Source organism: Diadema antillarum, unplaced genomic scaffold, assembly GCF_040938485.1.
Source record: "Diadema antillarum isolate AM-2024a unplaced genomic scaffold, OU_Dant_1.0 scf00000043, whole genome shotgun sequence".
NCBI lineage: Eukaryota > Metazoa > Echinodermata > Echinoidea > Diadematoida > Diadematidae > Diadema > Diadema antillarum.
The window spans coordinates 1582441-1608652 of record NW_027270932.1 but is presented as its reverse complement, the minus strand read 5'-3'; the positions used below and the strand labels follow the sequence as shown (position 1 = coordinate 1608652).

The 26212-nt window shown below is 39.5% G+C and overlaps 1 protein-coding gene across 1 annotated transcript; it reads left to right on the top strand.

Annotated features, from left to right (window-relative positions):
• Positions 1–25346, top strand: LOC139713406 (urease accessory protein UreG-like). Its single transcript, XM_071625144.1, has 7 exons — positions 1–55; positions 13950–14095; positions 15086–15210; positions 15761–15857; positions 17213–17360; positions 18305–18408; positions 25209–25346. The coding sequence occupies exons 1-7, from the start codon at positions 1–3 to the stop codon at positions 25344–25346; spliced, it is 813 nt and encodes a 270-aa protein (XP_071481245.1).
• The last annotated feature ends 866 nt before the right edge of the window (positions 25347–26212 follow it).

Below are 26212 nucleotides of genomic sequence, written 5' to 3'. Positions count from 1 at the left end.
ATGTCTGAGGATACTAACCGGAGTGAAAACAACGACATCGTACCGTTCCTGAAAGGTAAATCTCGCACATGAAATTCATGAATTGCGCTTATTTAATTCAACTCTATAGCCTGCATTATAGATATGACATTATAAATAATATTATTGCACAAGTCCTGTCGATGGGGCGTGGCGAGAGGATGCGTAAAGATGTTATTTGAAGTGTACTTAATTACCCAAACGACAGTTTGCGACGTCCCTCGATTGTTTTTCTCACATGTTTGAACCTGCTTCTCACCGATTATCAATTATGCAAAGCATGCTATGATATTCTTTCTATCGCGAAGGCGAGTCTTTCTATTCTAGACAAAAACATGCGAGCTCTCAGTCGCTTCTTTCTGTGTTTGCGGTCAGCAGATGCAGACTATTGGTACCTTGCCTACTCATTAGTCCCGCGATCCTAATTTAAAAGAAAAACCAAAGAAACGAGGAACATATTCCATCAATAACTAACGGGTGGATAAGACAGAGAAAATGTTATTTTACCTGGATTCACGAATACACGGGTTCCATTACACATAAGCTTTCTATCGCCTGGATCGTTTGTTCATGCCGACAGATATCACAGCACGCGTCGGTCGAGCAGACAGGGGCGGCGCGGCGAGCGGAGGCAGCACGAGTCGAGGTGTACGCACGCCACATCTGCTAATCAGCACCTGATTGGTCAATCAAAGGTCACGTGGTCGCAGCAAAAGGTTACGTGACTTTTACTGAGTCTTCCCCCAACCCCCCCCCCCCTTTTTTTTTTTTTTTTTTTTTTTTTTTACTCCACTCAAGTTTTGCAGAGTTCTCGGGTATCGCAGTTCTCGGCGTATCGCAATCCTCGGGTGTCACGCCCTCATACGGCTTGACTCGTACACAATCACCGCTACGAGTAAAAAGAGTCCAGAAGCTAGACTAATTCACAACCAGAGAGTAGCGCAGCAGTGCCATTGCATGTCGCTCCGTTATTGCATGCTGTCCGTAATGTCGGGCCAGTCAAAAAAAGTGCTGAAAAATACGATCACATTGAAAAACAAAAGTGGGGGATAAAAAGAAAGTATGATACTTCCCGAAGAGGTCCGATGCCCGTATAGACTCTTTAAACTTCGATGAAATCGCTATATACTGAATGATTAACTGCTGCCACCAAAAACAAGAAGATAACAGCAAGTCATAACGTTGACCGAAAGATCGGTGTACTGGGTGCCCGAATAGCGAATAGCGAATACTGAATACGAATACCGAATACCGAATACTTCTATGTGAACGCAGCCTTTCTGTAAGGTATTCAAATTTTCTATACTTTTTCTCCCTCAACAAAAAATGAAAGATTGAAAGATTACCAGATGTTTGTCCTACCTATAGATAACAGCAACTGATGAATGTCAGGTGAATTCTTGTCTTAGAAACTCATTCTGTGGGAGCAGGTGAATGAAATGCTTCGCTACTATAATAGGCCGTAGGAAACGAAGCACCCCCGAATTTCAACGCACTGCAGAAACAGTCTATTAGGCTGCGTTCACAAAGAAGTATTCGGTATTCGGTATTCGGTATTTGCTATTCGCTATTCGCTATTCGCTATTCGCTATTCGGGCACCGAGTACACCATCACCCGCACCGTCAACTCACCATCCCATGCAGTGAGGATTTCTTCCTCCTACATCCCAGCAAATCTTATTAACAATTTCTAAACTGCATCAGAATATCAGTCTACATGCTTATTTTTGCTGAAGGGCAAATCCAGACCAAAAGTGTCATTATTTCATAATACACGAGAGACGGTATACGCTGCAAGAAAATCAAACAAGCTCGATTCCCACTTTGCTATACTATTCGCAGCTATCCGGTACTTTCGAATAGTGCCCTCTTATGTGAACCGGTGTGAGGAAATCCTATCGTTCGATTCAAGCTATTCGCGTGCCCTCGAAAAACGAACCCGAATACCCGAATAGTATACGTCTATGTGAACGCAGCCTTAAAGACACAACACGCAACCCATTCTTTTGAGCTGTGTGTGATGCCATGGACGAAAGGAAAATTTACCTCATGGTCACGAATCTTTGATTTGTCATGTGTTCGGGTCAGGGATTTAGTCAGACTAAGGAGTTACTGGTAACTCCTTGGTCAGACAGAAAAATCCTTCAATCCGGACCACGAGTTTTGATAACAGGTTTTTACTTTTAAGGTCTTACTCCGGCAGGAGGGGATTCCGTAAGGCTGCGTTCACATAGAAGTATTCGCTATTCACTATTCGCTATTCGCTATTCGCTATTCGCTATTCGCTATTCGAGCACCGAATACACCAACACCCGCACCGTCAACTCACCATCCCACGCAGTGAGGATTTCTTCCTCCTACATCCCAGCAAATCTTATTAACAATTTCTAAACTGCATCAGAATGTCAGTCTGCATGCTTATTTTTGCTAAAGGGCAAATCCAGACAAAAATTGTCATTATTTCATAAACGAGAGACGGTATACGCTGCAAGAAAATCGAACAAGCTCGATTCCCACTTTGCTACACTTTTCGCAGCTATTCGGTACTTTCGAATAGTGCCCTCCTATGTGAACCGGTGTGAGGAAATCCTATCGTTCGATTCAAGCTATTCGCGTGCCCTCGAAAAACGAGCCCGAATACCCGAATAGTATACTTCTATGTGAACGCAGCCTACAGGCTGCGTTCACATAGAAGTATTCGCTATTCGCTATTCGCTATTCGAGCACCGAATACACCATCACTCGCACCGTCAACTCACCATCCCATGTGGTGAGGATTTCTTCCTCCTACATCGCAGCAAATCTTATTAACAATTTCTAAACTGCATCAGAATGTCAGTCTACATGCTTATTTTTGCTAAAGGGCAAATCCAGACAAAAATTGTCATTATTTCATAAACGAGAGACGGTATACGCTGCAAGAAAATCAAACAAGCTCGATTCCCACTTTGCTACACTTTTCGCAGCTATTCGGTACTTTCGAATAGTGCCCTCTTATGTGAACCGGTGTGTGGAAATCCTATCGTTCGATCCAAGCTATTCGCGTGCCCTCGAAAAACGAGCCCGAATACCCGAATAGTATACTTCTATGTGAACGCAGCCTAAGAACATTATCCGAAACATTATCCCCTACAATAAAGACTGATCTTTCGGTCAAGGGTCGAAATTTGCTTGGTCATTTTCAAGTAAAACTTCTTTAAATGCAATAACTATTTTCGAAGCAAATCACAAGGGTACCTCCTCATTGAAAATACTCGGGACATAATTTGCATTAGTAGCAATTGCTAGTCATGTAAATCGAAATACAGTTGAGTTCGTAAATGACAACAACTGAGATAGAGAGCATCATAAAATCATGCTGTAACAGCGCCATGAGCATTTTTCACAATCGCATCACGCATACTATGCGTGTCGTGCTGTTCCGATTGGAAAAGTAGACTCTGCGTGATTGTGTTAAAACCGTCGAAGCTGTTATGTAGACACAGTTCCTCTGGTCGCTCATCTACAGACATCATGGTATCACTACGTGTATAATAATGTTTGTTTGGGAGTAAAACCAGGCTTCGAAATTGATATTTTTTGTGTGAGTGTGTGTGTGCGTGTCGACAGTATTTTTAGGGAACATTCTTAGGATTCTTCCTCCTCCGGTCTAGTGCAGTCCCCTTCTAGCGCATAGTCGTATACGGTACCTTTTGTTTGCTATAAAAGTGTGCATTGTCCGAGTAAAAAGCCTGTACAATTCAATTTCAATTTCAATTCATTCATTTCATTCTTTTTTTTAAACAAAACATAACACAGAATGAATCATGAATGATTATCATATGCATACTTTCGACCCTGTATGAGACAAATGATAGTTAACAAAGAAGATAACATGCATACCGGAAAATTAAGTTAGTTATGTTAATAGAGAAAATAAGAATTGAGAGGTCCGCGAAAAAGCATGCTTGAATATTGTGAAGCTCTCAATTTTCTATATGCAGCTAAAAAAAGCAAATTGGAACTTTAATGAGAGCCCCAAAGAGGATTTGTGATTCTTTTTTTTCCCCAGGAACACTATTTTCATCAATCGACTGCTGTCACAGACGGTTAGCTATCCAGTCTCATTGTCATTAGAATGCTGTTCATGCATGATTATAATCACAAAATCTGAGTACGGAACGTTACAGACTGAACTGTGACGATTCTATTGAAAGGGCTGAATTTGATCCTTTGTTCCATAGGCGTTGATCAGAAGCTCGGCTCCATCTGACCTGGGCCCCGTTTCATAAAACTTGTAATCAATAACAAGTTACAATAGTTGTTATAAGCTACTGAAATCCTTGCAGCCGATTGGCTGAGAGCAAAATAATTTGTCATAGAAATGTGTCAGGTGTTTAAAATACTGATAACACGTTTTAAGAAACGGGTTCCTGGATTGTCTCGTATAGTACATGTTTTCTCATCACACCCAATAAATGTAATCTTTGCACATTCGCATTACGCACGGTTCGAGCTTGTCGAATGAAAACAAGGTTTGTTCTGATTATCTGGGGTCTGTGGAGCCGGGAAATGTGCAAACGCCTTGCCAGGAAATGTGCAAACGTCGGGAAATGTGCAAATGTCTCGCCAGGAAATGTGCAAATTTCATCAACGGGACATGTGCAAACATGACGCCGGGCCCAAATGTGCAAAAGTTCAATTTTGCCGGGAAATGTGCAAACGTCGCCGGGAAATGTGCAAATCATTTACTTTAGCAATACTGTGTATAAAGATGGTAGATAAGCTCCATGTCAAAACTGCCCATGAAGTTCCACCGTTTATGTTTTCTTATTGAAATCCTTTTCTACATTTTCAGTATCTTCTTGAAAAATCTACGACAGATTTTCACTAAACTTGTCAGATAACCTCATTACGGTGATATGATTTTTATAAGTTGAATTTAGTCCCCAATCCACCCCCCCCCCCCCCGGCCGAGCCTCAGAGTCCCTAAACTCTGGATTTTTTAATCTTCTTCTGTCGAACCGAAAAAGATAGAGCTAAGTTAGTGCTTTGAAGACAATGACTGAAATTTCATGTTTGATTATTCTTGATAAATCTCAAGAAGGATTTTCACCAAACTTGGCAGATAGCATCTTTACGGTGATATGATCTTTGTTAAATTTTGTTAAAATGGGGGGAGGGGGGAGTTGAACCTTCAGGTCCCTAAACTCTGGAATTTGTAATCTTCTTCTGTCGAACCGAAGAATATAAAACTTCGTTATATGAAGACACTAGTTACTAAAATTTCAGGTTTGATTATGACGGGTCTCCAGGAGTGCCCTGATAGGGGGTGTGAGGGGGAGGAGGGGGATTTTCCACATTTTCTGCATAGTCTTGTAAAAATCTATGACGGATTTCCACCGAACTTGGCAGATGGTATATTCATGGTGATTTGATCTTAATTTGTTAAAATGAGCGCCCCCCCCCCTACACACACACACACACACACACACCGCCGAAGAGGAGGGGGGGGGGGGGGTTGAACCCTCAGAGTCCCTGTACTCTTGATTTTTTTAAACTTCTGTCGAACCTAAAAAGTTAGTGCTATAAAGAGATTACTGACCGAAATCTCATGTGTGATTATGGCGGGTCCGGGGGTGCTCTGATCGGGGGTAGGTGAGGGTGAGGGGGAGGAGAAGATTTTCAAAATTTTCTCCATCTCCTTGAAAAATCTATGACAAATTTTCACCAAATTTGGCAGATAGCATCTTTGTGGTGATACGATCTTAATTTGTTAAAATGAGCCCCCCCCCCCCCCGCAGAAGATTGATGCCGGGGGGGGGGGGGTGGGGGAGTTGATGTCTCCCATTCGCTAAAGTCTGGATTTTTCTTTTTTTAATCTGCTTAGATCTGTCGAACCGAAAAAAAAGAAGAAGATAGGTGAAATTTCATGTCTAATTATATCGGATCCAGGGGTGCCCTGATAGGGGGGGGGGGGATGGGAGGGGAGGTGCGGGATGAGAAAGAATTTGTACATTTTCAGCATCTTCTTATAAACAAACGTGGGAGGTAGCATCCCAATAGAATCTCACTAAGGGGCAACAAACCGCGGGGGGGGGGGGATGGGCATTGTTTGAGTGAGACGAAGGCTCAAAGGGATTGAGAGTGAGGATATATAATCATATCTCTCTCACCATACGTGAGAGAGATTATCAAGATAGTACTGTGCTTTATTAGTAAGTACAGTTAATGCATGATGTAGGTTCAAGTTTACTATGGCAGATGAAGGGATGCCCAAAAAGGGGAGGGGGTGTTGGAAGGAGGCTTAATTTTCACATTTTCGTCTTTTTCTTGAAAACCCAAACGCGTCCCTCGGTTAATGAAATTCCATTTCAGCTTTAAAAAAAAATCGAAAACCTTCTACTGAGTATACAAAAGTGATGGAGTTAATAGAGTGCTATATAGTAAATTAATACATGAATTAATTTTAAGGGCGGGGGAGGCGGATTTTTCACATATTCAGCTTCTTCTTGAAACCCGTTATAATAGATATTCGCCAAGCTTGACAAGTAACGTATTTATCTGGTGATAATGATCTCAATTTGTTTGAATGAGCACTGCCCCAACCCCTATAGGTGGGAGGAGATGGAGCCCCCCCCCCCCCCCATCTCTGCCCCTTGAAAGGGGCCAAGACGATGGGGTGGGGTCGTTCGGGTGGAATTCAGAATTTTCTTGAAAACCCTATATACATATGAAAAAAAAGAATACATATGTATTTGAAGAAATTTTCTGTACAGCCAAGAGTAATAGAACACAATTTTATCACATTTTTAGAAGGTAGAGCAGATACTGCGATGAAATTTCACGCCCGCTTATGACGTGGGGGCTATACTGGTTTTATCCCCAGCTTTGGGGAAGGGGAACAAAATTGCCCCCACGAACAAAGTGGGATTACTACAGATGCTACCTCCCACGTTTGGTGAAAATCCGTCAAAGATTTCTCAAGAAGATGCTTAAAAAGTGGAAAATTCTTCTCTCCTTGCCCTCACCCCCTCGATCTGGAGACCCCTTGATCCGCCATAACCAAACATGACATTTCATTCATTAACGTTGTGTCTTCATAGCACTAACTTAGCTCTATCTTTTTCGGTTTGACAGAAGAAGATTAAATTAGGGACGCTGAAACTTCGAAACTTATTTGAACAAATTAAGATCATATTACCATAAACATGCTGTTTGTCAAATTTGGTAAAAATCCTCGTAGATATTTCAAGAAGATGCTGAAAATGTGGCATATCCACCTCCACCCCTCACCACTCCCCCCCCCCCCCCGCACCCCTTGATCCGCCATAATCAAACATGAAATTTCATTCATTAATGTCTTCATAGCACTAACTTAGTTCTATCTTTTTCGGTTTGACAGAAGAAGATTTTTAAAAATCCAGACTTTAGGGACGCTGAGGCTTTAACCCCCCTCCTTCGGCGATGAGGTAGGGGGGGGGCTCATTTTAACAAATCAAGATCATGTTACCATAAATATGTACACGTATCTGCCAAGTTGGGTGAAAATCCGTCCTAGATTTTTCGAGAACATGCTGAAAATGTGGAAAATCCCCCTTCTCCCCCTAACCCCCCGATCAGGGCACCCCTGGGTCCGCCATAATCAAACATGAAATTTCAGTCGTTAATGTTTTCATAGCACATAACTTAGCTCTATCTTTTTGAAGATGAAGAAAAAAAAATCAAGCGTATAGGGACTATGAGGCTTCAACTCCTCCCCCCCCCCCCCTCCTCAGGGGTGGTGGAGGGGGAGGGGCTTATTTTAACAAATTACGATCATATCACCGTTTAGATGTTATCTGCCAGGTCTGGTGAAAATTCGTTGTGGGGTTTACAAGAAAATGCTGAAAATGTAAAAAAAAAAAAAAACAAGACAGATGGTCGCTAAGACAGGTGGTAAAGATGATAATAATGGTTCATGGGCAGCTTTGATTGAGAGTTTCTCTGCCATCTATACATATAGGTGAAATGAATGGTTTGCACATTTCCCGGTGGCTTTTGCACATTTCCCGGCAAAATTGAACATTAACTATTTGCACATTTCCCGGCGTCACGTTTGCACATTTCCCGTTGATGAAATTTTGAGATTTGCACATTTCCCTGCAAGACGTTTGCACATTTCCCGGCGTTTGCACATTTCCCGACGAGACGTTTGCACATTTCCCGGCGTTTGCACTTTTCCCGGCTCCATAGGGTCTAGTCCATAGGGATATTCTGATAGATACATGCCGTCCATATTTCGTACCGTATAGTAGCAATAGTAGAAGCCAAACGAGACGTAGATAGATATAGGATGAGGTATGGACATTCTTGATAAAAATCTTCATTGTGACTGACACTGGGGGTGGTATGGCCCGCTTGACGTTCAGGTTGAACAATTTTTGTTTCGCCGAGCATCATACCTCCTTGGTTTAAGGGATGGTATAGTATTGGTTTAGGGGAGAATTTTGCTTTTAACTTTTTGCGAGATACTTAGAAACCACTCTGAAATGTAAAAAAAAAACATACAAAAAGAATGATGAAATGGTTGAAATGTCCAAAAACAAAGTAAAACACAGTGATCTTATCATATAAGGTGGGTCCTACCTTTTATTGGGATCGCTTTGTTTTGGATATGTCAGCCAGTTGTCATCAAATAAACTTTGCATTCCTCTTAGAATTATTATGCTCTTTCATATTTCACATGAGAGGTTTTTCATCATCTGAAAAATGATAATAAAAAAAAACGTTGAAAACCTTACGCCCCATCTCAACCAAAACTGTACCATCCCTTTAATCAAGGATTATGATGACACCTTCTCGGTTTGATCCGGTCCATGGTTTGATTATGGTTTGACCAAGGAGCTTCGAGAAATGGAGTCAAAACAGTCTTATTCGCTTTGATCCCTTGCTCGAAGCCGCCACTCAAAAATATTTGAAGTATGTGTCAAACTGGATCTGCTGCTCAGATGCGAAGACAATTGACTCGTGTCTCATTGCATAATCACCAGCCACTTTCCAAGGAAGATATGTCTTTGTGATGGTAATTCCTTTTTGCTATCCCTACTTACAAACGATGGGCGGTAGACAATGGTAAAGGCATGGGGGTGCGCGAATAGAAATTACTCAAATATTGCTGAAATACATATCTTACTCGACTGTACGTGTCCAGTCTGTACGCTAATCTGACATATCAATTTATAAAGAACTATACTTGAAGATGATGCCATATTTTAGTTTCATTTGGCGGAAATAAGGAGAAAAAGTGATAAGAAAATGAGGGTAAAATTTCAAACACTTTCACAAAATACCGCTCAGATTTACACTTTTGCACATATTGACTTTTGTTTTATATGCTTTATCATTAGGTGAAATTTCGTTGCATTTGATATATAAACGAAAAGCATATAACCGATATTATGTTAGCGTTAAAAAAATGAATCTTCAGATTGCTCAAGCATTGAACATCAAAGGCACAAATGCACCTGTGGAATTCTTTTGTCCATCCATAGAAAACTGACAGCTGATTGAATAATAATATAGTCAGTTGTAACTCCATCTCTCGAACCTCCTTGGTTTGACCAATAACTTGATGAAAGAGTGTGTAGATAGAGATCAGTGGTGTGATGTAACCGCTGCAATTACGTAGCTTCAATGGAGTGGGCGGATTATGTAACACGTATGTAAACAACAGGGGGCGCTATTTACGCAAGGCTTTGTCCAGTTCAAGGACGGTACACACCCTACTTTTACGACCTACGTCAGTGGCGAGACCCGAGGGTGGACCAGAGACGCTGCAGAGAATGGTCTTTCTCTTTCTCGTCTGCTCCAGATGTTCACACATTGAATGTAGATAATGTGCATGAATATGAACTGAGACAGGGTGTAGGCCTCCTGTAAGTTGCTGATGTACAATAGACCGGTTCTGCAATGTATTCTTATTTTACGCATGTTTGGTTTACAAGAGTTGCCCTTGACAACCACAAAGCTTGTAGGAGGCTTGTCCTGCTTAGCAACAACTTAATGAACTCCTGCCAATGGAACTTAATAATGAAGGAGCGGACGAATGAAATACTTCGTTACTAGGCTGTAGGGGGAAAAACATCTATATTGTCGTACATTATAATAACGGTCTACATTTTTTTTTTCGTTTTTTTAATGACTCTTTTAAAGTAATGACCACTATTAAGTGAGGCTCGAGAACTAATGTTCGAAAGAGGTAGATACGATGCAATTTATACTCAAATCACACCTTAGTGTAAATTGATTGGAGATAACAATACTCCCGTCAAAACACTTCAACTCGAACAAACTGTACATTATGATTTTGCTTAAATATTGTAAGATGTTATTTTGACATTGTATGTGAAGAGTTTGTTCGCAAAAACCGATAAGTCCATTTTTGAAGATTTTGAAGTACGGTCTCTGTCATAAGGTACAAAATAATACCTTTTAAATGATATATTGGTCACTACATATAGAGGTATATTTTTGAAGTTATGGTCAAAAGAAGCAAAAATTTTCTTATCATTCTCTTTATTTTTCTTGACCTTTAATCACAAATATCTCCATTTGGCAAATATGGACTTATCGGTGTTTTTTTGCGAACAAACTCTTCATATATAGGCCTGTAGACACACAGAAACAAAATTGTTCGCTAACGATGATTTGAAATAGGTCCAACTCAACGGGATGTCTACTGCCCATGGCTTTCCTTCGACAGAAACTGATTTCTAGGACTTATATGTTCATCGTGATTCTTTTAAAAGCCAGACAGATGACCGATTTCTGTTTCGGCTATCAATCCCTTCAACAGGAGCTGAGTTTTAGCCATGCTTCCCCTAGGTCCTTCTCATCGCGATGTTTTTGAAAACCAGAAAGATCTCCGATTCGTGTTTTCACGGTTGTCCCTTTGACAGAAATTGAGTTTATGGGAGAGTGCTTCTTTTTCTAGATCCTATTATACTCATCGCGAAATTTTTGAAAACCGAACCTATCGCCGATTTATTATTATTATTCATTTATTTATTCATTTTATTTTTTTGGTTTACGGCTGTCCCTTCGACAGGAATCGATTTTTGGGACGCGTTTCCGTTGAAAAGATCAGGTGGTTAATTCATGACAGTCTAGCTGATGATGAACTGAATCACGAATTTTGGAGGTCAATGTGAAAGGCAAGGTGACAATGTTGTTTAGTCATCATCGCCACATGCGTCTGCGAGGGTCCTGGATTTTTGTTCTTTTTTTCTCTCTTCCTTGGTCTGTTTTGTAAGTACTCTCCCTGCCCCCCCCCCCCTCTCCCTCTCTCTAACTTTCTCTGTTTGTTAGTCAGGTGTTATCCGAGCTATGCATGCATTCGTCCCCTAACCGCTTTTCAAGATGAGACTGATGTAACGTTAAAAAAATATATATATCTATCAAAATTTGGAAGAGAAATGAAACTAAAATCGTATTTTGTGCCTACCTGTTTTTTTTTTTGTGCACGCAATGTTATGTAGGCACCACTTGCGACAGCTGTCTATCAATGGCAAATATTTTCGCTACAAGTTGTAATAATAGTTTAGGTACTTTGACTGCATGGACCTTGTAGTCCATGGGCCAAGACCTGAAAAATGGGCTGTTGGTACCATTTGAGGTGGCACAACCTTTTTGGTGTCAGTTTGTTTGTCGGGCATAGATATGCTTATCAAGCTATGATAGCATTTCCAAATGAGTAGCTTAGTCATAATAAATGAATTTTTAACCAATTTGGTCTCGTTTTTATATCCCTATACTTCTGAATCGAAACTAAACCGCTATACAAAGAAGAGCACTGCCTTCTGTTTGTCCGCAGGTGTTCTGTTGTAAACGCGGTGCGCTTAGTCTTTACTCAAGGCAGCGAAGGGAATATCCAAAGGGTTATGATGTCCACAGCTGTCACGCGGTGCACTTAGTCTTTATCTAGACCAATGTACCGTTATCATATTTAAAGTTCCTCATAAAAGGGATTATCTATACTGTTTTTATACTACCCTATCAACAAATACATCAGTTTTAAACAAAAATCACTCTGTTCATTTACAATATCATTCATTATAATGTATCGTAGTGTACCGGTACATTGTTTTTGCATTATGTTATATTGTTGGAGGGAAATAAAGCGACATTGGCGTGGTATCAGCGTTTTCACCGTAGCGTTTTCGCTGGAAAATGATAAATAATTGAAAGATACGGTAAAATTCACAAGGAATTGCTTTTGTTGTTGTTGTTGTTTTTAGATAAAAGGATATACACTGTATCATGCGCTTTGGATGTTCCCTTTGCCGTCTAGAATAAAGACTAAGCACTGTGGACATCATAACCTTTGGATATTCCCTTCGCTGCCTTGAATAAAGACTAAGCGCACCGCGTTTACAACAGAACACCTGTGAACATACCATAGAGCTGCATTTTACAGCTCTATGGAACATACAGAAGACAGTGCTCTTCTTTGTATAGCGGTTAGTTTCGATTCAGAAGTATAGGGATATAACAACGAGACCACAATGGTTAAAAATTCATTTACTATGACTAAGCTACTCATTTGGAAATGCTATCATGGCTTGATAAGCATGTCTATGCCCGACAAACAAAATGACACCAAAAAGGTTTTGCCACCTCAGATGGTACCAATATCTGGCCTGGCCCATGGACTATTGCAGTTGATGATGACTTTACCTGGCGGTACTGCACAGACCCTATAGTCATCTAACCACAAGGTTTGATGATACTGTTCAGAGGATGTTGGAACAATAATTGAAGGCCCCTCGACCTCGTGTCCGGGCATGTAAACACCTCACTGTAGCATTGTATGCCATTTTTTTATGCAACCAAGAAACAAACAAAACAAACATAATATATAAACAGCGTACAAATGACCAGCCTTTAGCATTAAATTTAGGGTTAAAATAAGTCACTTAAACTATCGGCCATAATGAAATAACAAAAGAAGATGGATGTCTATGAGATATATAAAAGTAGAGGATCAACCATTACAAAAGCATGGACCACTTCCTCAAATGACGTTGTAATTTACCTTTCTTTTGTGTTATGACATATTCAGTTTCTTTTTATACTTTACTAAAGCCATGAATGCATCAAAATTCAGAGTTGAACCTTAAATTCTACATCTATAGATATAAAACTTAAAGGGGAAGGCTAGTAACAGATCAGTGGGAATCAGTGGAAATGCTGGGAGATGATTGTTCCAATCCTTATGGGATTCATTCAAGAGTACATTTTATATCTATTGTTGTGTGAAAATTATTTGCGTCAGAATGGTCTCATATTCAAGTAATGTGCAGTTTAATGTTTCCAGGTTAGCATGCCTGGTCAGTGATGGGGCATTAAGCTGCACATTACTTGAATATGAGACCGTTCTGAAGCAAATAATTTCCACACAACAATAGATATGTAATGTACTCTTAAATGATTCCCACAAGAATTGGAACAATCATCCCCCAGCATTCGCATTGATTCCCACTGATCAGTTACTAGCCTTCCCCTTTAAGACGAAGAAATAAAAAAAAATTACATATACAAAATTGTATGCCATGTCGGTGGAACATGACTGTATCACCTCTGCCATTCACATGTCTAAACATGGTTTAAAAAAAAAACAATGCTATAGCGCCCTAGTTTGAAATAGGTCTTACACATATTGCGATCTATACTGAAAGCAACATATCAGTGATTTGTGTTTTCATGACCCTATCTTTACGTGAAATACTTGTTTTTAGGGAAGTGTGTTTCCTTTTTAAAGATTTGTTAATGGCAGCACTAAATCATATACAATCCTAGGGTATTTTCTCCGTTTCTCTGTATTGTTTTGATATGTGTATTGACCGTGTGTATGTTTGTTCATGACTAATCTTTACCGGTTTGATCATTTCTTTTCGTTTATTGCCCAATAGGGGGCGGTATATCAGGGGCATCCCCGGCGGGCGCGGGGCACTCCCACGACCATGGTCAGGAGCATGGCCACACCCACGAGCACCTTGACAACGCGGGCTTCTTCATCAACAGGGAAATGCCACTGAGTAGAGCGGACTGGAAGCAGGCAAATAATTATACTCTTCGGTCCCAGCATGATGGAGACAAAAATATGATGAGCTTGTGATATCTTTAAGATGTTGTTAAATTCATATCTTCCCATTCAACAATTCTGTTATGGATAGCTTAAAGGGATCGTATAGTTTTGGTTGAGACTTAACTTCAGGTTTTTATCATTTTTTTATTTTTTTCGGCGAGATAGTGAGAAGCCTTTTATGAAATATGAAAGAGCATGTAATTCCAAGAGTGATTCAATGTTTATTTGATGAAAATTGGTTTTGAAATGGCCGAGATATCCAAAACAGAGCGACCCTAATAAAGTGTAGGACCCATATTCTATTACGATCATGTTGTTTTACTTTTGTTTTTGGATGTTTCAGCTATTCCAAACCCGATTTTTACCAAAAACTTTGAGTTCCTCTGAAAATGGTATGCTCTGTACTACTTCATAAGTGTTTTCTTGGTATCTTGCAAAAAAAGTTAAAGCCCAATTTTCATCTCCACCAATACTGTACCATCCCTTTAAGACCTGGAAGTCACAGAGTGGGGATTAATCGGTGGCCCGATTTATTCGCTGCTCACCGGGGTACATTAAAAAACCATTAATAGCACGGGTCAGCGAATAGTATCATCCATCGAAGCTTATGTTCATCAGCAACAGTCAACCTCAGTCGAGATTCTTCGGCTGTGTGTGTGTACTTACATAGAGAGAAGTGATTTAAAGCTATACACAATTCGTAACGGGGATTCTGGAATATCCAGTAGGGAAATAAAATTGCACCTAGTTGAGTACTGTGTATTTGTGATTCATTGTAATCAGCTAGTATGATGATAGCATGTATTCAAGATATCAAAGTACTATTCATAAGATAAAGAGCTTGCTTCCAAAAGGTGCTAAATCCATCATTTTTTTTCAATGGATTTAGCACCTTTTGGTTGCAAGCTCTTCATATTTATACGATTATAATCATTTCATTTCTCGCTCGTCTTTGTATAGAGAGCCTTTACCGTCGGTATCGGAGGCCCAGTCGGCTCGGGCAAGACTGCTCTCGTACTCGCGCTCTGCCGCCACCTACGGGACAAGTACGGCATATGCGTTGTGACAAATGATATTTTCACAAAGTAAGCACCGAGCAAGGAGCTCCTTGCTTTCTCCTTGCTCGCTTATCGTTTGGAATGCTGTCAGTTTTTTCCCTACTTTGGCGTTGGATCTCCATGTGTTTGAAGCTCCTTGCACCGAGTGATCACTGTACAATAGATCATTGTACATACAATGTATTCCTTTGTAAAATAAATTATCATGACAATGCATGAAAATATCATTGGCGTTTTCAAATAATAGTTTTGGAAGGGATTATTGCTTGGTCTGCAGTGTATCTCACTCTGTTTTTAGACAAGCAATCATGCAAACTTTTGTTTTTACATTGAAGATTTGTGTGTGCGTGTGTGTCTGCTTATAATTTCCTTCACCCGAGCGACTTTGTGATGTGCAGGGAACAACATAGCACATTTTGACAGCTTCACTTTGTCAAGTTTAAGTTTAGCTGTCACCGAAGCTTTCAGAAAATCACCAAAATTTGATAGGTATAGACTATTTTAACCAAATCAAGTATTTTGCCGACACCCATCCCTAATATGAATGCCTATTGTCATGTCTCGCCATAACACACAGAGAGGACTGGGAATTTCTTGTGCGGCACGAAGCGCTGCCGGAGGAAAGGATGCGAGCAGTCGAGACGGGAGGGTGCCCTCATGCGGCCATTAGAGAGGTATTGTTTGCTGTTTTAGGTTTTCTTTCTTTCTTTCTTTCTTTCTTTCTTTCTTTCTTTCTTTCTTTCTTTCTTTCTTTCTTTCTTTCTTTCTTTCTTTCTTTCTTTCTTTCTTGTATCCGGCTGAGGAGGCGGTGCAAGAAAGTTGCAGTCAATTGTGATAAGTCATATTCTTGAATGTCATATAGTTTCGGGGAAATAATTTTGGGGGGTCTTGGTGGAAACGAATTCCAAAGATGTTAAGCTTCAATTCGATATAAAGTTGGCCTACTTCACTGTAAGGAAAATATAACAAAAGTGGAAATTAGAAAATTGTAAAGGTTGTATTGCTAAAGACGGCTTTACGTGCATTTTTCTTCCATTTATGATCTCCGGGTATGAACGTCATGACACACATGACAATTGCAAATCCTCCAAAATCAACTGTAAGTCTTGCAGTTACAATTTATTGCAAATTTGCAATAGACAAAAAAGGGAAAAGATGAAACGTGTGTGTTTTCCTCCCAACAAAGAAAAACATGCAAATGAGTTGATGAATAAATGCAAACAAACCAGAGAATTGTCATCTTATACATTTAAAGATAATGATAACATTCTAGCATACTAAACAATTGTTAACCTTCATTATTTTATGTTATTGCCATGCACTTGTCTTTGAGTAGTATTACAAATTTAAAGTATTCTGTCTGTGTTATTGGTATAATATACATCTGTTACAAGACCGCTCGATGAACAGACCAGGTTACCGAGGCACTAAAATTGCAGGTATACCTGTACAAGGGTGTTTTTTTTTTCTGACAAACAAAAAAATTGCCTGACGCTTGCCCGAGTCTATTCGACATAGCAACAATAATATGCAGATTTGGCTGTATTGCAGCATTGAAATGCCTTCAGTAGACCTACGTAGAAATGTGATGAATATATTGTAAGTAGATTCTATGGGGGTGTTGCAAGAAAGTTGCAATCAATCGCATCTCCCCAAAATCAATCGCGAATCCTGCAATTGACTGCAAATTTGCAATCAATTGCAAGCTCCATTCTTGCAGTGGATATCCTTGCGATCGATCGCAAGTAGCAGTTGATCTATATTGCAAAGTCTGCAATAGATATTTGCAATTGATTGTAACTTTACTTTCTTGTAACACCCCATTAGAGACTTAATGCATAATATTATGAAATCGAATAATCGAATACACCTTGTAGTAATCAGGCATATCGTACACTCCGCGTGCTTTGAATGCCGATTGGCTTAGAAAACTCCATAGCGTTGTACGCACGATAAATAAATGTTTTGGCACATGTTGGGTTAGAGTACATCTTTACCTATATCAATTATTACCTTGCACCTGTTACAGGACTATTCGGTGAATCTTCAGACCATCAAGGACCTCACGGTCAAATTCCAGCCGCAACTTGTCATCGTCGAGTCCGGTGGCGACAACCTGGCGGCGAATTTCAGCCGCGAGCTCGCCGACTATATCATCTACGTCATCGACGTGGCAGGTACAAAAATCTAGGCTTACCTTTTTTTTTTCAGATATGCAGTTTCGATCATTTGTTCCACAGATATCATTTTCTTCTGGTTTTATGTGTAGTGAATAAACCCAAGACGGGACACGCAAGAAGCGATTCAGAGAAGCACGCGAATTAGCCCAAAATGTGTACAGCGTGACGTCTTTCTCAAGTTTCTAGTATTTTATGTATTCAAAATCGTGGGTGTTTGATTTTCCTCCTCTATTGCTCGATAATAAGGCCGGAGCAATCGTGTTTCACATTTATGGCTATAGCTTTCCGATGAGGACCCTATAACATTGCTGTCCCTCCACTTGTGTATTATTCATTACATTCCGGCATTTCCTGAAATCCAGTCTGCTTGCATATTTAGTTGTTCAGTCAATTATTACGTAGGCAGACTTTCTGATTGTCAGAAATAACTTTTGTCATATAGGTATAAACTCTGAATATATTTGTAACCGATGCAATACCAGGTCAGCCAATACAAAGAGCAGCAGATCCCCCCCCCCCCCAAAAAAAAAAGAAGATACACAAGCTTTGGTTTGTAACCTTTGCGAAGTGCGAAGGAATTATGTATGCATCTAAATGCCGCGATAAACGTGCTGACCGCACGGAGCAGCATCAATAAGCCCTTAGGAGATGTGTTTTGAAAAATTGCAATATATAGGCCTATACTATAGGTTCTTAAGAATAATATGACAGTTAAAAGCTGTTCTCTCCCCGTTAAAGACAAAGAAGGGAACAAATAAACGTTCATGGAAGAGAAAAGCATCACTATGTTTGCAAACAGCCGGCTTCCTTCGTTTTGTTTTCTCGTTACCTCAGGTAAAGATACGTTCATGAGGATATTTGCTCTCTTAGCTCAGTCTGGTGTATGTCCAGATCTTTGATTCTCACTGCCGATTCATGTTCCCATGACAACTGATACACAGGCGGAGACAAGGTCCCTAGGAAGGGCGGGCCTGGTATCACCCAGAGTGATCTGCTTGTCATCAACAAGACAGATCTCGCCGAGGCTGTCGGCTCAGACTTGGAGGTGAGCTCGGAATCAGAAAGTCGACCGTTTAGGCCACATCCGATATCTGGCAGAATGACTGCCATATTTACCCAATTTCAAATGTTTACCAGGGTATGACCCATTCAAGTGGCGTTGATTAGAGCTCTTTCAGACCGTATATAAGCAATAACAAAACATTTTACATGAAAAAAAGAAGATATGAAGTATGGTTGATTTGTGACCAGATGGATATGTAAATGAATGAAACATGACCAAAACAATGGGGAAAAGTACATGACGTAATAGAAATTACAAAATGAATGTATTCATTTATTCAACACATCTTCTCCCCCTATCTCATTGTCTACATTGTAAACATGTATTTACATAATACAGTAGTATTTGTATTATGGAACTATGTATTTTTGTGAAACAGTCTTTGTAATATCAATAAACAATGCAACATTCAACGATTGGGCTAAGTCACCTGCATTAAATAGGAAACACAAGGCACAAACAAAATAAAAAACAAACTAAAGTCCAGTAATATACCCCAATAATTATATTATATTGGATGGCTATGAATGGGATACCAGGGAATATTGCACGAGTTAGGGCCAATATTGCACGAATCGAAGATGAGTGCAATATTGACCCTAACGAGTGCAATATTCCCTGGTATCCCATGAATCAAGGCCATCCAATATAATTATTATCATCTATATAATCAAGCAGAGCAAGCACAAACTGCACAAAATTACCCGGCTTCAACTTGTCTTGGAAGTTGACTCGGCAGTCACATCCCAGCGCTGAAAAGGGGAAGCCCCTAAAACTGCGTATGAAACAAACAACTAGCAAACAAACAACTAGACGACTTGAGACTTGAGACTTGAGACGGTTGGACGTGTATTTGCTGAGCTCCGGCAGATTGGACTTTATTTTCACTATTGGTGTCTGGTCACGGCTATTTGTACTTCATTTTGAAAAGCTCAGCGAGGTAAATTCGATCAGTTCATAATTTTGTAGATTGCCTTATTCTTTGGGAACGTTTACAGCGGATTTGGTCAATTTTTTAGCGATTCTACGTACTTTAACATTTTGATTTTGATTGCCTATTTGCGCAACTCTGCATCATTGGCGCTCACAGAGTATTGACTCGACCTTGGCAACTACGCCGTCTCCTTAGCGACAGGAGACTGGACAAGACTCTGCGCACCCCTTACAAGTGCGTATATCACACATCTCCAGAAGGAGCGCTCCACATAGCAACACCGAGCAACGCATCTCACGTGCTCTATTGTTACTCCTTTGTGACGTCATGGCCAACTTCAACGTTCTAGATGATGAGGTGTCTATCAAGGAGGAGGATCCCAGCCGAGCTATTAATGATGCTGTGTCCTATGCAGTGGTAGCTTCCATGGGTGTAGATGCGGCGTCCATGAAAGGTGTGGGCAAGGGCTCCGGAAGTCAAGGACGTGGTGCAGCAGGTGGAGGATCTAGGTCTACCAACACCAAGGGAGGAGACACCACTAGCCCTACAGTGGCTGGAATTGATGATGCGCTGATAGCCAACATAGTCGCCAAGGTTATAGTTGCTATCCAGCCTATCATTGTCCAAGCCGTATCTTCCGCTGTTACCGCTGCAATGAAGACCTTGCTTGAGGAACAGAAGACTTGGAAGGAACAGAATGAGGAAGGAAGGGCTAGTGGGAGAATGAAAAGGTCTGTTCAAATTGGTCATTTCGAAGTAGAACGACTCGAACAATACACAAGGAAGGAGAACGTGAAAATCTACGGTCTGAAGGAGGAGCAGGGTGAAAATACGACAGGAGTGGTGCTAGACCTAGCGAAGCAAATGGGAGTAGACATCAAGGCCACGGATTTGAGCATCTGCCATCGATTGGGCTCAACATCGGCGGATGACCATCAAAGGAAGAAAGCGCGCACCGTCATTGCTCGTTTCACCAGGCGTGAGGCAAAGGCAACCTTCATGCGAGCCAAGAAAGGCCTAAGAAAGAGAGAGGATCTGAAACATGTTTACATCAACGACGACCTCACCCGTCTCAGGAGCAAAGTCGTCCAAGAGATGAGGAAGGACACAGGCATACTACGCGTCTGGACAATAGATGGAAAGATCCATTACATTAGCAAGTCCGATGGGAGGCAGAGCATCAGAGTTCTAGATTCGCTGGACAACCTCCATGACATCGGATGGGACGAGGACCGCATCAAGAAGTTGGGGGTTTACCTTGACATCTAGGAACTCGCGGCACATGCCTGCTCCGATGACCATAAATATCATTGCTCATCGATTTCAAGGCTGAAGATTGCAGGGCTAAATGTTTGCGGTATTTCTAAGAAATGTGATTATGGCTTCCTACAAGATTTTGTCAAAAAGCATGATATCATTTGTCTCAGTGAAACTAAAACCGATTTGAATTATTCTGAGTATTTTCCTGGGTATCAATATGTGACGGCCCAGAAAAGAAACGTCTCTATCCCCCTCAGTGGGACTCATGGGTTAGCAATAATTGTTTCTGAGAGATTCAAGGGCTGTTATGAAATTTTGAATCAGACTCAGTCTGATTCTATTTTGTGGATTAAACTCGACTTTTCTGGATTCTCTATTTTGATTGGCTCAGTGTATATTCCGCATGAAGGGTCAAAGTACTATACTGACGATATTTTTGACATTATCTTAAATGATTGTACGACTCTGCGGGCTAAATACGATCTCCCGTTTGTGTTGGTAGGAGACTTCAATGCCAGAACAGGGATACTTGGTGATTTTCTTACAGTGGAAGATGATATTCAAAATGAAATTGGTTTGTCATTCATATCCGAGAATATAACTGATTCTCAATCTGAACTTGAATTGCTTGGTATTTGTACTAAAAGGTTCAACAATGATCATCATGTTAATAATAACGGTCATAGATTATTAGATCTTTGCAAAAGTATGGATATACATATAGTGAATGGCAGATTCGGTGATGATTTCGGTATTGGTCGTTTAACATGTGGCAGTGCCAGTACTGTTGATTATGCTTTGGCATCTCCCGAAGTGTTCACAAAAATTGAAAATTTCTCCATCGGTACTTTTGATAAATTTCTATCAGACAAACACTGTCCGATTTCACTCGAAATTGTCAATAAATTTGCTCATGCTGTAGAAAGATCTACTGAAAATTATGTTTTTAGAACAGACGTAGGTAATTGTAATGATGAAAAGTCAATCAAGATCAAATGGGAGGATAAGAAAAGAAATATATTCGTTCAAAATTTTGATGATGCAGAAATACTTGCATCAATAGATTACATAGAGACACTTGCTAAAGGAAACATCTCTCAAAGTGAAATTGATAAGATCACTGGTAATCTACGTAATATCTATTTAGATGCTGCAGATGCGTGTAATATGGTTATTGAGTCTAAAACAAAGAATTTCAAGGCACGCCGAAACAAATTTCACGCAAATTCTTGGTTTGATAAGGAATGTTCTGATGCAAGAAAAGATTTTATACGAGCAAGAAATGTCTTCCGTCGAACTAAAACTGATCACAGTGAGAGTGAAATGAAACGTAAAAGTAAGCTGTACAAAAATGTTATCCGTTTAAAGAAGCAAAATCATACCTGGCAATTAAATTCAGCGTTAAGGAATTTAAAAAGTTCAAATCCGAAAGATTATTGGAAACTGATTAATAGGAAGAATAGATACTGTGAAACATCTCAAGAACTATCATCGCATGATTTTTATGATCATTTTAAAAGTTTGGGTAGTGGTAACGTACGATCTTATGATGCTGGTATTGAAGCACTGCTTCATGATATGTCAAATGAAGAATTAGACAGAGAGATTGAAATATCGGAAGTTGTCAATCAAATGAAACGACTTAAGAATAACAAGGCACCAGGCCTTGATTTGATTTTGAATGAACTTTTGAAGAATAGTTCAAAAAATCTGGTCAAGTTGATAACCAAATTGTTTAATCTTATATTTGACAGTGGCATTGTCCCAACAGATTGGGTAAACGGTTTGATAAAACCATTGTATAAAGGGAAGGGCTCACGAGATTGTGTTGACAACTACAGAGGTATTACATTATTGAGCTGTGTTGGGAAGCTATTCACGGCAGTATTAAATGATAGAGTAACTTTGTTTGTAGAATCACAATGCCTGTTAGGAGAGGAACAAGCTGGTTTTCGATGCGGATATTCAACTATGGACCATGTATTTTCATTACATGCTATTCTTGATTTTTATTTACAGAGAAGGAAAAGGGTGTATACAGCTTTTGTTGATTACAAAAAAGCATTCGATTTGGTTGATAGATCTTCACTGTGGTTGAAATTGTTTGACCATGGAATTAATGGTAAATTACTCCGGGTCGTTAAGGATATCTATAGAAAGTCAAAATCCTGCGTTTTTTATAACAATTCTAAATCAGATTTTTTTAAGAGTAACATAGGTGTAAAACAAGGTGAGAATTTATCACCAATATTATTTTCGTTGTATTTAAACGATTTTTCGTCATTTCTGTCTCAGAGATACCCTGGCCTGGATTTTCTTTCGTCAGGTATCAATGAAACGTGTTCTACCGAAGAAGTGAATATGTTTGTTGATTTATTCACATTACTATATGCAGATGATACGATTGTGTTGGCTGAAAATGCTGAGGAACTCCAGTTAGCTCTTGATGCTTTATTTGATTATTGCCAATTGTGGCATCTGACCGTTAATACTGCTAAGACTAAGATAGTTATTTTTTCCCGTGGAAAAGTTAGAACAGCTCCTACCTTTCTTTTCGGAGATGACAAAATTTGTGTCTGCGATGATTATGTTTACTTAGGAACGACGTTCAATTATAATAATAATTTTAAGAAAGCTATAAACAAACAAGTAACCCAAGCCAAAAGAGCGTTGTATTCTATGAAAAGTAAAATTTTACCTCTCCTCCTTCCAATCGACGTAAAACTAGAGCTATTTGAACGTTTGATCATGCCTATTTTGCTTTACGGCAGTGAAATTTGGGGTTTTGAAGACCTCGCCCAAATTGAAACTTTCTTTTGTAGATATTGTAAGGAACTTCTTGGATTACATAAGCGAACTCCGAATTGTATGGTTTACGGAGAAATAGGTAAAGATAGATTACAAAAAACAGTGACCCTTCGGATGTTAATGTTTTGGTTTAAACTTGTTAACAGTAATATGTCAAAGATAGCGCATATTTTGTATAATTTTCAATATGTTTTATCGGCGAGGCAAGAAAATTCGATGACATGGGTAATTAGGATAAAAGAAATATTTAACAACTTAGGTCTAACTGCAATTTGGAACAGCCAAGCAGCACATCTCACTTTAGCTGGCTTCAAAAGTTTAGTTAGTACCAGATTAAATGATATTTATAAACAAGAGTGGCATAGTAATGTAGACAAAAATTCTCAATGTTTAAATTATCGAATTTTTAAGCAGGATCTTTATTTTGAGAAGTATTTTCGACACCTTAATGATTCACAGGCAAAAATTTTATGTAAATTCCGTTGCGCTAATCATAAACTGCCAATTGTTTCTGGAAGATACAATCAGATTCCAAGAAACGAAAGATTTTGTACCCATTGTAATGAAGAGAAAATTGGTGATGAATTTCACTACCTTTTTCAGTGTAGACTCTTTAATGAACAACGAAAGAAATACTTAAAAAAATATTACTGGAAATACCCCAACACTATGAAGATGGATCAATTATTTAATTGTCAAAAGAAAACAGTCCTTTCCAATTTATCCAAGTTTTGTAATTATATAATGACACATGTTTAGATTATTAGTATTTTTTATCCTTTTTGCAAATACTACATGCCTTTTTTACAGGCTGTGCCTTCTTTACAATTGATTTGTAACTTATTTGTCTTTTCATTCTCTCCTCCTTTTTTCTTCCCCTCTCTACTTCTTCTTCTTCTCGTCCATATTTCCTTCCTTCTTGTTCACTTAGCGTATGAATTCAATTCCATATGTCTTTGTGTGTTTTCTTTTTTTCTGTTTTTTTTTTCTGTTTTTCCTGAACCAAAAGTCACTCGTATATCCTTTGTTAATTCACCAGTCTTGTGTCCTTCTCACTCTCCCTCTTCACCTCCATATATCCCTTCTTTCTCTCTCCTCTCTCTCTCTCTCTCGTCATATTTCCCTTTCTTTGTTTTTTTTTCACTATATATCGTGTATATATTGTATATTTCTGTACATTTTTTTTTCTTTTCATCAATCGCATTTCATTCTTATTTTGTTTGTTATAGTTGTTTTGTACACTTTTCAGAGTTATTTGCAATTATTATTTATTGATATTATAATGTGCTATATGTTTTTCATTGGACTCCGATACCCAGAGTTTGGGTTGTGAGTAAATAAACTTTCAACTTTCAACTTTCAGCAAGATGTTTGCGCACTTGTGAATTGTAACAAAATGACGCGCACTAGTAGCAAGCGTTTGTGCATTCAGCAAGCGCTCGCGCAATAGACGAGACAGAATTGAATATGGTGTGATCTTGAAGGGCAAGTAACAACGGTAGCCTATGGCGAATTAATACGTTGGCTTATGCGTTTCGTTCAATATGCTCTGATATTGAACGGTAAAAATTGAGCGGACTACAATACGCGTTTTTAATGCGCCGCTAAAACGTCCTATATAGATGATAATACGGTATAGAGATATTCCATTGATTTAAGATATCTTAATCTACCTGTGAATATACATGATTATATTCAACAATTATGATTGTAATAGATCAAATAACATTCTTCTCCGCTTTCTCTTATGTACTCTGATATCCTCCTCCCTGATGCAAAGGTGATGAGACGGGATGCTGATCTGATGCGGCAAAAGGGACCAACCATCTTCTCCCAGGCCAAGCACATGATCGGGGTGGAGGACATTGCTAACCTCATCCTCAGATCCTACGAGAGGACGACCGTCCAGCAAGAGTGACCGTTCATTAAGAGTGACCGAGGAGAAACCTCACGGAAGAACAGAGTGGTGGAAAGAAGCCCGTAGGGGGGGGGGGGGGGTTCGAAATTGATTGCTTCGGAAACCACGAATAGGTGTTAGCTACCCTCTAGAGGGATTTTTGTCAAAATTTATCATATGGCAGCTGTTACCGGTGTGGAACCATCATTATTCCTGTAGCAAGATTTTCTTTAGCGTGTCCATAATAGCCTACAGATATTTTCTGACAAAGTGTAGCCAAATTCATATATGCCACAAATGGGCATCGGGGATAACATAATTAAAAAGATGTGACTACTGAACTTTGTCCAAATGTCACAATGGATATTATCTTTTTTTTTCTTTTTCTACTTCTTTAATCCAAGTTAAGTACCAAACATGTTTGCCAAAAGTAAATGCTTTTTTTTATTTCTTCTCACTTTAGTCACAGAGCTGTGAACAGTAGGACCTACGCATAATTAGGCAACGTGAAACATATTAATTCACTTTCACTACAATGATAAACTGTCGTTTCAATTGTGCAAGTCAGCAAACTGGTGTAATACATCCAAGATGCGCAGAAACAGTTCCCCTAACCTTCACACTTATTGCATGCGGTCGAAACGAATATCTACGGGCTGTGATTGTGCCGCTGAAAATAGAAGGAAACAAGAAAAAAGGGGCTCATAAAGTACTATAATTGTGTGCGTCATAATTGTATGTTTATGACGTATAGGAAAGGGTAGGCAGTCAAGGTCTATACACTGTATATAGTCAAGGTGTTTTTTGTATTGTTTTCACTTGCTCTAACTCTCTCTGTAAAGCACAATGTATAGATATTGATATTAATCATACAATTTCCGCGTTAC